Source organism: Spea bombifrons, chromosome 3 (assembly GCF_027358695.1).
Source record: "Spea bombifrons isolate aSpeBom1 chromosome 3, aSpeBom1.2.pri, whole genome shotgun sequence".
Classification (NCBI taxonomy): domain Eukaryota; kingdom Metazoa; phylum Chordata; class Amphibia; order Anura; family Pelobatidae; genus Spea; species Spea bombifrons.
The window spans coordinates 119,287,203-119,300,822 of NC_071089.1; the positions used below are offsets into that span (position 1 = coordinate 119,287,203).

Genomic DNA, 13,620 nt, shown 5'->3' on the forward strand with positions numbered 1-13,620 from the left:
CACTACATAGGGCTATTAAAGGGTTAATATTTAGAGCGTCATAGCGTCGGGGCATTAAGGAGGTCTCCAGGTATGGGTATGAGGGGATCGCAGGGTTCTACTGCCCTAAAAGCCCCGATAATGTGTATAGAAGCAGCAGGAGATGTTTTTTCGGGGTAAATAACACGGGATTCTCCCTGTAAACACGAAAGGCCGCGGTATCTGCGATGGGTTTTGCGAAGCAGCTGCGCGGCTCCAGAACTCGCATCCAAACACAACATTTGCAGACGGTGCGAGCGCGGGCCGCGTCCCCGCGCAGGGCCATGACAGATGGGCCGGCTCACGGAGACAGACACCAAGCCACCGGACAATTCTCCTGCGCTCTTTAACCCTTTATTTCTCAGGGGGCAGCATTTGCTTTCCACATGTTTTTTTTCCTCCCCATTTGAACTCTTCCATATATCTGAAAATGCTTCTTTTTTATAATTCATAGCTTTATATGGCGCCATCCTATTCCGTAGCGCTGCACAACGGGTAGGCGGGACATAACATCGACGATAACATTCACCTTAAGATATATTGCTACAGAAGCCGAAGACAGCCATCTCCTTGTGAGCTTACAATCTATTATTCGCGGGGTTAACCCTTTAAATCGATGTAGTTAATAAAGCTCCTTGGATTGGCCGGCGCCATGAACATTGACGGATTCGGCTCTGGGTAATTAAAGGGGCAGTACCCCTAATATTTTACACTTAAATTACCATAAAGATCGATATTTTGGTTAGTTTATTGAATTCCTGTGTCGCTCCTTAAATCAAAATGCATCAATTTTGTCATTTTTTTACATTCTATTTATTTATATATTAGTTATATACGCTATATTATACATTTATACGCAATATTAAATAAGAGAATAAATGAATATATATATTTGAAATAATATTTTTTTGCTATTTTTTGGTTTCTCTGCGTCTGCGTGATATATGCGTTTATTTATTCATGTTTATTGGACGCGCGGGTAATTGCTTCTATAGCTGCTTGGCATTCCCCACGAAAGTTTCCGCGTGGCGTTCATTAAGCCACGGGAAAGCAGAGAAAGGCACCCGAGGACGAGCGGCCGCTCAATTAATTAATTCGGTAGACCGGTCTCTGGGGGGGGGGGGCTACTCGCTTTCTGAGGAAAAAAGTCACACTTTCTGGAGACGTGAAGTGAAATAATAAGACGGACTCCGCGGCAGGAATTAAGCTGATTTCTGACATTAATTAAAGGTGCCGTGCCACTTGGACATTCATTTCACTCTCTAGAGTGTTAAGCAAATGAACCTCCGCGGATCTATTGATGTTGATTTTTAACCCCTTCAATCCCAATGGTTTTTGGTACCTCAAGTCCCAGAGCAATTTTGGCATTTTTGGGGTATGTCGGTTCAGCGATGATTCTCTTTTCCTGTGAATAGTGTACCCATGTAAACTATATATTGTTTTGTCAAGGAGAGATAGAGCTTTCTTTTGATACCATAGTTGGATGATTAGCTGAAAATTGAGAATGAGAAATTTAGTAAAAACTAGCGGAAAATGATAAAAAAAAATCCCCTAATATTGATATATTTTGCCCTCTGAATCCTCACAAAATTAGGTAAAGTGATGGAAAATCCTCTCCAAGTTTATCAATTCAGGTGTCCTGATTTCAGAAATTCCTCATTTATATAGATTTTCCAGACTTTCCCAGCACCAGGGAGCATACTATAAGGTGTACATTTTTTGTATAATTTTTATGCCTATGGCTTAACGGGTTTGGGGGTTGTGAGCGGGGGCAGGAGGGGTATACCGGGTAGATGTTATGCTAGGGCAATGGGATGTAAGTTTTGATTATTATTATTATACTTTTTATTGCGCTGAAAGCTGTTACATCGGATCGGGCAGCAGAAAGCGATGCTGGCTTCGGCTGTCAGGGGGGAGTCCAGGCTGCAGGGGCAGGACGTACCGCTACATTCATAGGGGATTCTTGAGATGCGTTTTTTGGACGTACTGGTACGTTCATAGGGGACTGAAGGGGTTAAACCTTCTTTTTCAGCCTCTGCACCAGCAACCAATCATCTCCTGCTTTTGTGTCAGATGACAATTAAGCGCTTCCAGCAAAAAATGACGAACGAGGCCAACATTTTAAGAAAAAAATTATTATTTCTGTATTGGGTATTGGGCATACAGCAGCCTGCAAAAAAACCCAGATGTTTCTATACACTACCATTATATATATATATGGGGTGATAAAGGGCCATCGGAACACAGGAGTGATGGGAGTGATAAAGGGCCATTGGAACACAGGAGTGATGGGAGTGATAAAGGGCCATTGGAACGCAGGAGTGATGGGAGTGATAAAGGGCCATTGGAGCACAGGAGTGATGGGAGTAATAAAGGGCCATTGGAACACAGGAGCGATGGGAGTGATAAAGGGCCATTGGAACACAGGAGTGATGGGAGTGATAAAGGGCCATTGGAACACATGAGTGATGGGAGTGATAAAGGGCCATTGGAACACAGGAGTGATGGGAGTGGTAAAGGGCCATTGGAACACAGGAGTGATGGGAGTGATAAAGGGCCATTGGAACACAGGAGCGATGGGAGTGATAAAGGGCCATTGGAGCACAAAAGTGATGGGAGTGATAAAGGGCCATTGGAACACAGGAGTGATGGGAGTGGTAAAGGGCCATTGGAACACAGGAGTGATGGGAGTGATAAAGGGCCATTGGAACACAGGAGCGATGGGAGTGATAAAGGGCCATTGGAACACAGGAGTGATGGGAGTGATAAAGGGCCATTGGAACACAGGAGTGATGGGAGTGATAAAGGGCCATTGGAACACAGGAGTGATGGGAGTGATAAAGGGCCATTGGAACACAGGAGTGATGGGAGTGGTAAAGGGCCTCTGTACGCCTATGAAGAGATTCCATTTCAAATCAGCCGTTTCCAGCTACAATAGTCATTTACAGCATTAACCCCGTCTGCGCTGGATTTCTCATCCATTTCATATTATTTTAAAGGGGGAAATCTGCTTTTATTTAAAAAACGAGTACATTTCTAAGTGACCCCAAACCTTTGAAGTCTAGCGTGTGTTTAGTAGACACTTCTGATCTGTAAGATAAAACACATGCATGGTGTATAGATCCCCCCATTTACCCTTTTGGGAAGGAAGGAAGCAGGGCAGGAGTGAAAGAGTTAAAGCGCGCGGCGGCCCGGTCTTCTCGCTCCTGCGGCGTACGGTTTGAGTGCTTTAACGGCTATTGATCTGGATTTGCTGCATGAGCAGAGACAATGATCTCTGCGACACGAGGGTTACGGATCTGAAAGCCCCGCCATTACTCCACTTATTTATTTTCTCGCATCAGAGACCCAGGTACATGAAACGTGTCACTGGGCCCCTAACGCGCAATGCATGTGATGTCACTAATGTGTGCGATGAACGATGAGGTCATAGCGCTGATTCCGGGTCATCACCAGCTCTGGAGACGGCCCGGAAGCTCCAGACTTAAAGCAGACTCTCTACCAACTTCCGGCCAATCAAAACAGGACTCAGAGTCATGGGAGTTGTACTTCCCCAGTAGTTTAAGGTTAGCGGCCTCACAGCGATTTTTTTGTATAAAATACAATTCTGGTTATAGCCACAGAGCCTTTCGTTTTTCCTTTGTACAGCGGGCACCTGGGGGCCGCCGTTGTCAGTCATGTGATATTTTGGGTGACTTTCCTTGCTAAAAATTTGCTTTATGGCAACTCTATAATCTAAAACTAGAGGGTCAGACATTTTAAATGGAATGTAAAGAAGTTTTACTTTACTGAGAGGGTGGTAGATATGTGGAGCAGCCTCCCGGCAGAGGTGGTAGAGGGTAATACAGTGAGGGTATTAAACATGCATGGGATAGGCATACGGCTCCTGATTGGGTTACATAACCAGGCCCCTGACTGCCCATTGGGCAAACTGGTGTCCTTTGTGCCACCTACCAGAACCTCCTGTCACGCGGCCAATCCGCTTCACTGTTCTGCCGGCTGCTTGATACTCGCGGGACGACGCTGGTGATGTCATAAGATTGTAGCGCGTCGCTGTGTGTATCCAGCTGCACAGACGTTATTACCTGGCTGCCGGCCTTAAAGGGCCACGGCCGATATTTTTCCTCCCGAGTCTGATCCGGAACACAATTAGAATGATTCCCAAACAGCAAACACAAGAGTTCAACGACATCCTAGTAAAAAGAACACTATTAATCTGCCACCCAGAAACAGTGGTATGGAACACACATAGACCGTATATATATATATATATATACACGCCGTGTATATAACACTCCTTGCAATGCTTGCAGTCTATTAAAGGTATTTAGAATGCTGATGATTTGGTTTTCTCGGGTCGATGACATCATATCGATTGATTTCTTCTCTTCTCGCAGACTTTCCGTTGGCCGATCGCCAGTAACATTGATGGGAATGAGATGCTGGAGATCCAGGTGTTCAACTACAGCAAAGTGTTCTCTAACAGGTCAGTCGCGCGCATACACATACCTCCCAAGTGTCCCTGTTTGCTTTGACAAGTCCCTCTCTAGTCCCCCAAACCCAGTGCCCCTCTGCCCTGTCCTGCTGCCCCGCTTCCCTCAAATTATATATATATTGAAAAGTATAGAATAACCCTGTTTCTGCCCAAATCCGCAGAATATAAGCCATTCCCGACGGAGTATTACTGGATGATGCATACAATCTATTAATAATTCATGTGTGCAGCCGGAGCAACGCGAGAATCACTCGCTGGGAATCGCGCAGTAACTGCTGTACCGTTATATCAGTAATAGAGAACCGGGCGCTTAACTCCTCGAGTGCCAGAGGAGTAACAATAAAGAAAAAGCATTCAAAATATGGAGATCACTAAAAGGTCATATAGAAAAGTATTTTCCTCCTTCACCCCCTCAGCACTGTATACAGAACCCCCAGCGCTGTATACAGTAATATAACCCCCCAGCGCTGTATACAGTAATATAACCCCCAGCGCTGTATACAGTAACATAACCCCCAGCGCTGTATACAGTAATATAACCCCCCAGCGCTGTATACAGTAATATAACCCCCAGCGCTGTATACAGTAATATAACCCCCAGCGCTGTATACAGTAATATAACCCCCAGCGCTGTATACAGTAATATAACCCCCCAGCGCTGTATACAGTAATATAACCCCCAGCGCTGTACACAGTAATATAACCCCCCAGCGCTGTATACAGTAATATAACCCCCAGCGCTGTATACAGTAATATAACCCCCAGCGCTGTACACAGTAATATACCCCCCAGCGCTGTATACAGTAATATAACCCCCCAGCACTGTATACAGTAATATAACCCCCCAGACTTTGCAGCTATTGGCATGGCAACGGTGGGGGGACCCTTATTCCCCAAAGTACGTGGAGAGGGGGCTTCAAGAGACTGGGGGTTTATTCCTTGGTCGCTTCAGGACCCCCTTAACAAACATTGTATATGGAAGTGCTTTGGAATAAAAAAGTAAATACGACTTACCTTCTGGAGAAGCTGCAGTTCTGTGTCCCGACAGCCAATCAGCTGCAGGAAATACCCCACTGGAATCAGTGCTCTCTGTGCACGGAGGTCTCCTGAGACCCTGGCCACACCATACAAATTTAAGGTTTGGGGTTAACCCCGCCCCTCATGTGAATAACCCCTCCCCCAAGGAGAAGTCACACCTCCCACAAAGAGCCTGGACATTCCCAGGTTCAGCCAAACACATCCCAGGCACGGAGCAGAGCTGGGGTGCGGGGAAAGCGTAAATGCATATGGGGGGGTCTGCAGAATAAACCACATGCAGTTGCAATAGGGGGGGCTTTAGTTCCACTGCACCTGCATTAAAGTGCATATGATGGCTGGAGCGGTGTGTCGGCCCTGCTGTCTCTCTGCTCTGACACGATGGACAGCCTCTCAGGCCTCCTCCTCAGCAGCAGATACCATGAACACTGGCGCTCAGCCCTGGGCTCCTGCCAGGCCCGGCAGCCATTAGCTGCTGTCAGGGGTTGTAGTAGCGTTTGTTATTGGGGAGGGGGCAGCATGAAAGGCTTTAGTTGGGGCCCCTAACACCTGCGCAGCAGAGGGGCCCTTTCCTCACGCTCCCTCACCATGCTCTTAACTCTCCGCTCCTCATTGGCTCCTCGGAGTCACATGCCAGCAGCCCAGGGACTTCTGGGAGGAAGGTGACTTCCTCAGTGCTATCCCTGTTTCCATAACAACCACACTGGTAATAGAGCAGGTAACATGGAGCCCGGTTACAGTCCGTAAATCCTATTCAGTTTAACACCAGACTATTTATGTGCCTTTTTGCCCCACTGCGGGGTATTTGTGTAACTGAGTGGGGCATCTAGAAGAAGAATAATGGGGTTTATTTACCCCGTTTAATGTATAAATCCGTTTCCTGTTGTTTCTATACACATTATCGGAGCTTTTAGGGCTGTAGGAAAAAATGATGAATTCTGAATTTCCTTACAGTAAAACGTAAGGAAGTCTTACTGTACTGTGGCAATTGTAAATAAGTGGAGCGGCCTCCCAGCAGAAGTGGTAGAGGGTAATACAGTGAGGGTATTAAACATGCATGGGATAGACATCCGGCTCCTGAATCTAAGACGAGACCAACGACTGATTAAGGTTTGAGTCTTTACAGCAGGAGAAACGGCAGACTAGACGGGGGCCGGATGGGGCCGACCTGCCGGCGAGTTCTAGGTTTGATCGGTGCAGAAGAAACATAGTTAAAAAAATAGTTTAAAAAAAAAGTCAAATATAGAAAAAAAGGAAAATACTTTTTTAAAAATTGTAATAGGGAGCCCAGTGATGTCACTGTGACATCACCAGCATCCGAATGATGTGAAAGAGATCCCCACAGGGGCCTCTATCCTTATTACACTGAGAACAGAGCAAAAAAATATAGTAAATCATTTAAAAAACAATAAAATAAATAAAATTAAAAAAATAATGATTTTTTGTGACAAATTAATAATTCTAAAATGTGAAAATTATGTATTTTACCAATATTTGTAGATTTTTTTTGTGTGTTTATAAGAAAATTAAATAAAGACTATAATAAAAAATATTTCAAAAACAGCCTTAAAATCCTTTAGAACGATAAAAATATATATTCTTCCGTGTACCGAGCTAAACTGCCAAAAATGCGTTTTTTTCTATTTTAGATTTTTTTAATCTATTATCACTAATAATTATTGTATGTTTTATATATTTCTATGATTTTAAAAGAAATCATTCTGAAGAAAACGATCTATTTGTGCGGTTTCATCAAATATGGAAAAGTAGAATTAAAGTGAATAACCCCCTCCCCCGGGGCCTGAAGAATTTAAATTATCCTTTACCACTTCAGCTAGGAGGCTGTTCCACTTACCTACTGCCCTTCCAAAAGACATCTTTCCCTGAAAAATATAGATTGTGTGGAATTTGAGAGATTTAGTGATTTCTTTGAAGCCGCCTCTCGTTTATTAACCGTTTGTTTTTGTTTCAGGCTGATTGGGACGTTCCTCATGGTTCTGCAGAAAGTGGTGGAAGAGGCGCAGCTGGAGGTGACGGACACCCTGATCGATGACAACAACTCCGCCATACGCGTATGTACAGAGACCGCGCCATCACAGGGTCCTAACTCACCCCACGTCTGCCCGAGTCTGTAACCCCCCAGCGCTGTATACAGTAATATAACCCCCAGCGCTGTATACAGTAATATAACCCCCAGCGCTGTATACAGTAATATAACACCCCAGCACTGTATACAGTACTATAACCCCCAGCGCTGTATACTGTAATATAACCCCCCCAGCACTGTATGCAGTAATATAACCCCCCAGCACTGTATACAGTAATATACCCCCCAGTGCTGTATACAGTAATATAACCCCCAGTGCTGTATACAGTAATATAACCCCCCAGCGCTGTATACTGTAATATAACCCCCCAGCGCTGTATACAGTAATATAACCCCCAGCGCTGTATACAGTAATATAACCCCCAGCGCTGTATACAGTAATATAACCCCCCCCAGTGCTGTATACAGTAATATAACCCCCAGCGCTGTATACAGTAATATAACCCCCAGCGCTGTATACAGTAATATAACCCCCAGCGCTGTATACAGTAATATAACCCCCCCAGTGCTGTATACAGTAATATAACCCCCAGCGCTGTATACAGTAATATAACCCCCCAGCGCTGTATACAGTAATATAACCACCAGCGCTGTATACAGTAATATAACCCCCCAGCACTGTATACAGTACTATAACCCCCAGCGCTGTATACTGTAATATAACCCCCCCAGCACTGTATGCAGTAATATAACCCCCCAGCACTGTATACAGTAATATACCCCCCAGCACTGTATACAGTAATATAACCCCCAGTGCTGTATACAGTAATATAACCCCCCAGCGCTGTATACAGTAATATAACCCCCAGCACTGTATACAGTAATATAACCCCCAGCGCTGTATACAGTAATATAACCCCCAGCGCTGTATACAGTAATATAACCCCCAGCGCTGTATACAATAATATAACCCCCCAGCGCTGTATACAGTAATATAACCCCCAGCGCTGTATACAGTAATATAACCCCCAGCGCTGTATACAGTAATATAACCCCCAGCACTATATACAGTAATATAACCCCCAGCGCTGTATACAGTAATATAACCCCCCAGCGCTGTATACAGTAATATAACCCCCAGCACTGTATACAGTAATATAACCCCCAGCGCTGTATACAGTAATATAACCCCCAGCGCTGTATACAGTAATATAACCCCCCAGCGCTGTATACAGTAATATAACCCCCAGCGCTGTATACAGTAATATAACCCCCCAGCGCTGTATACAGTAATATAACCCCCAGCACTGTATACAGTAATATAACCCCCAGCGCTGTATACAGTAATATAACCCCAGCGCTGTATACAGTGATAAGGTTTGAGGTGGATCTGATCTCTGGCTCGTATCCGGCTGTCTGTATTTTAGATCTTGGTGTAAATATTGTATGCGCCGCGGCTCTGTTGCGGAATAAACATTTCCCGAAGGTTACATAATTCTAACTTTATCAAGTTTTAGTTGCCATAGTAATATGAAAATGGTTTGTATTCTCCCCAAACTATGCCTCTAATTTATGAGAAAAAAATGCAAATAATAATATATCTCAAGTGGGTGCTCTGGGGGCACAAAAAATGCCATGAAATTAATTTAACGCAAAAACATAAAATCCGCCGGCAGATCGGCCCCATCCGGCCCCCATCTAGTCGCCCGTTTCTCCTGCTGTAAAGAGTCAAACCTTAATCAGTCGTTGGTCTCGTCTTAGATTCAGGAGCCGTATGTCTATCCCACGCATGTTTAATCCCCTCACTGTATTACCCTCTACCACCTCTGCTGGGAGGCTGTTCTACTTATCAACCATCCTGTCTTTAAAGTGAAAGAACTAGAGTAGATCTAAAGACTATGGGTATTTAACTGTACTGTCCGATCATAAAATACCCAAATCCGTGTAATTACACGATGATAAATAATCCCCAACTGGCACAAGATCCGCACTTCCCACACAAGTGGAGCTCTTACCCAGGACAGCAGGACTGTCTCATGAAAACAGGGACCCTTGACAGCTATCTGCCGCGGCCCCCTGTACTTCCATGCAGAAACTGGCACGGGTCAGTGCGTCTGTCCGACGCCGCCGTCCTCAAACACCGGGCAAACTTCAATTAAAAGCTTGCTTTGTGGCGGCTGCCTCCTGCATTATTCATGCGGCACAGAGAGCCCGTGCGTGCGCGACTTTGTTCTCCGTTACAGCCGCACTTCACAAGACGTCTTTCTTTTTTTAATCAAATAATCAAAGACTTTGCGATGCTGAGCGGTGCGACTGGGATTTGGATTTAGAGCGAAAGTTTGAACCCGCAAAGCACGTTTCACAAATTTCCTGTCATTATTATTTTTTAATCATTCTTCTAAAGTCCGGCCCCTCGGTTGGAGATAGAAACGTAAAAATCTAGTCTGCCCGTTACTCAAAGCTTATTCAGTCGTTGGTCTCGTCTTAGATTCCTGTTTAAATCCCCTCCCTTTACTCACGTATTACCGCTTCCGCTGGGAGGCTGTTCCCTCTAAGCCCCGGACCCGCCAGTTTTAGATCATGGCCTCTTGTTGTAACGTTTACAGAGGGTACGTATAGAAATAGTCTTGAATGATGCAGCCAGGACACCGTGAAGACAGGAAGGGCAGCCGCTCCAAACACGTTTCCTGCATCGCAGCGTTTAATCTGCCCAGGCAGGGGAGGGCTGGCACCTTCTAGTCTGGGGGGGCAGGTAAAATGGAGCATCCCCCCCCAGTAACTAATAAACGCATTAGAACACACAGACTCATCATAACAGACAGATACTCACTAATACATCCACACATTATCACACATCACTCAGGGGCGGGCATCATGCCCATCACACCTAATACCTTACGTCTATCGCAAATCACTCCCATCACACCTATCACACATCACAACTCACTCCCTCACATCTACAACACATCAATCTTATAACACAACACCTCACTCCCCCACACCTATCACACATCACAACTCACTCCCTCACACCTACAACACATCAATCTTATAACATAACACCTCACTCCCCCACACCTATCACACATCACAACTCACTCCCATCACACCTATCACACATAACTCTCATAACACAACACCTCACTCCCCCACACCTATCACACATCACAACTCACTCCCATCACACCTACAACACATCAATCTTATAACACAACACCTCACTCCCCCACACCTATCACACATCACAACTCACTCCCATCACACCTACAACACATCAATCTTATAACACAACACCTCACTCCCCCACACCTATCACACATCACAACTCACTCCCTCACACCTACAACACATCAATCTTATAACACAACACCTCACTCCCCCACACCTATCACACATCACAACTCACTCCCTCACACCTACAACACATCAATCTTATAACATAACACCTCACTCCCCCACACCTATCACACATCACAACTCACTCCCATCACACCTATCACACATAACTCTCATAACACAACACCTCACTCCCCCACACCTATCACACATCACAACTCACTCCCATCACAACTATCAATCTCACGTCATTCCCATCACACCTATCACAACCCACTCCAATCACACAGCACTCCCTTCTGCCTTCTTTACAGTGAGCAGTCATGATATCACACCCTTCAGACCGGCTTTTATTGAAGACATTTGGACCAGTCTAGGGGACAACGATTGCCCCCCGGGCCAGCCTGGCCCTGGCCAGCTTAGGCCAAAAACACCCCTCCCTCCCAAAAAAAAAATGTTGCCGAGCTTATGGGTAAACAGGTTAAAGTTAAACTAACAAATATAGAGATTCCAAAGATTTTTTTGTAAGGAATTTGCTTGGTTTTAGGATAATAAAACCTACTGGGGAACTAAATTAAACGAGACGATAAGGAAGGAGACATTGTGACACTTCTGAAACCGTTAAAATAGAGATAGTAAGACAGTAATTCAGGTTGAAAGACCTAAATCCGTCAAGTCCCCCCCCCTTCTACTGGAAGAAGGCAACCCCCCCCCCCGAATTAAGATATTTGACCTTGGATAAAGGGAAAGTCTAAAATATTAAAGTCTATTCTACCCTTTTATAACCATTAGGAATTAAAACATGTCGTAAAACCCACCAACCTAGAAATCAACATTTTGATTTGTTACACTCGTTGCGTTGTTGAGTCGCCTCCGGGTGTTTTGCGGTGACCGGTGGAACGTCCTCTTGCTATTCTCTAGTTCCTTCTGTTGAATATTCTTGGACGCCGTCCGGTGCTAACGTCTTCTGGGTTCTTTGGTTCTGATGAAGCAGGTGGGCTGTTGTTGTGTTTCAGACCAGCGTTTCCATCGGGATCCGATACCAGACTATGGACCGCTCTGTGGGCGCCTGGAACGACGGCGAATTCCTGGACAACCCCAACATGCCTTCTGCTGCCGACGGCAACTTCCAGTTCGAGACGGAGAGCCTGCTGTCTGGCCACAGCTCAGCCGTGTCCCCCGGAAAATCGCACTTCAAACGGTAACGTGACCTTTATTCCTCTCAAAATAAAATATACTTCTGTCAGCATGGACATGTCTAAAAATAATCCAACCGTACCCTCCACCGATGAGATCTAACCAGCCGAGCCGAAAGAATGTCCCCCCCCAGGGGGCTCACTTGCGTTTTCTCCAGTTTCTGCGGTAACCGGCGACAGATTCCATGGACAAAAAATAATTTTATTCATTTTCCTTTTTATTCAATACACAAATTATAGCCCAGGAGCCCCGGTTATTTTCCGCTCCGGAACGTGAAGGCTTGTCGAGAACCGGTTGTCACCTAGAACGTGAAAACCAAAACGAGCCACAAAAAAACAAATTGTAACAATCTGCCGGAGTGAAAAAAGATCAAGTGAAAGGAAAATAATATTTTCTTACACACGGTACTTAGGGGCCTAGCTTCACGTCCACGGTAAAGATGGACTTTAATCATGGAGATGAATCAGGTGCCCCCCCCACCACCGTTATTCCCCAAAAAATGAAAACCCTGCCCGTTCAAATCAGCCGTCGGGCCGCAATCTGGGGGAGATAATGCATGCGCGTACTCATCACACACACGAGTGGAATCCAAAAAGAGTTATTAATGCCCCAAAAGCTGAACATCTGCCAAGCGTCAGTTTATTGAAGCTCAATGCCCGCCGTTCCTGAACGTCCCAGCCGACGATTCCTTCTGAACAAAGTACGCAGCTGCGGGGGGGATTATTATTATTATTCTGCCAGTCCGGCCATTTGCGCTCGGTTCCTGACAGAAAGCTCGGGGGCTCGTCTGTGTTTACACGGAGCGATTAGAAAAACAGCGAGAGGGCATTGAGCTAGATCCCCATTTTAATGAGATCACCGGGGGGGGAAACACAAGGCTGATAAACGAGAAATCGTGGCACCGAATCGCTGGCGTGACACTGAATGCATAAAGGCTGTATTGACGTAAAGGGGTGTATTCACTAAACCCTTTCATGTTTGGGTGTTGGACACTCATTCAGTAGCTTCACCTGAGGACCTCAGCAATAAGAACTTGAGGAAAACATCTCTCGGGGGAAGTGTTTTGCTTAGAACCTTCTAGTTGCCTTATTTGATGTCTGTAGCTTTAAATGAGTCCTCGAGGTGAGAGTCCTCGGGTTTTTATGTAAGTGTCACACTTCAGGGTCACTCGCTCTGTAATGTGTAGATGGTCTGAGCGGAGACCTTACGAGAACTTGGGTATGAAGATCAGGTGATGTGAGGTGTTTGATGTTTTTAGAAGGTAAAGACCGCTTCAGCAGGTCGGTCCTTCCGAGACCTACAGGCGTGTAGAAGGTATTATCATATCACTGCCTCATTCGCTACGCAAAAGTGCCACCTTTGGTCTACTTGCTCCAGAATATAATCTAGAACATGGTCCTCAAGATCCACAGCAGGCTGCATCCACGGAGCTCGGGCCTTCAAGCCAACTTTTAGCTCATGAATTGATGCTGAATCTCCTCCAGTCCGCGTA

At 45.4% G+C, this 13,620-nt stretch overlaps 1 protein-coding gene across 2 annotated transcripts in view; it reads left to right on the top strand.

Annotated features, from left to right (window-relative positions):
- Positions 1-13,620, top strand: part of OTOF (otoferlin) — a 100,639-nt gene that overhangs the window by 20,270 nt on the left and 66,749 nt on the right. For both annotated transcript variants that reach the window (XM_053458626.1, XM_053458627.1), the window contains exons 3-5: positions 4,416-4,504; positions 7,521-7,620; positions 11,948-12,132. In XM_053458626.1, the coding sequence (XP_053314601.1) occupies positions 4,416-4,504; positions 7,521-7,620; positions 11,948-12,132 (374 nt within the window). The remainder of the gene's footprint in view (positions 1-4,415; positions 4,505-7,520; positions 7,621-11,947; positions 12,133-13,620) is intronic.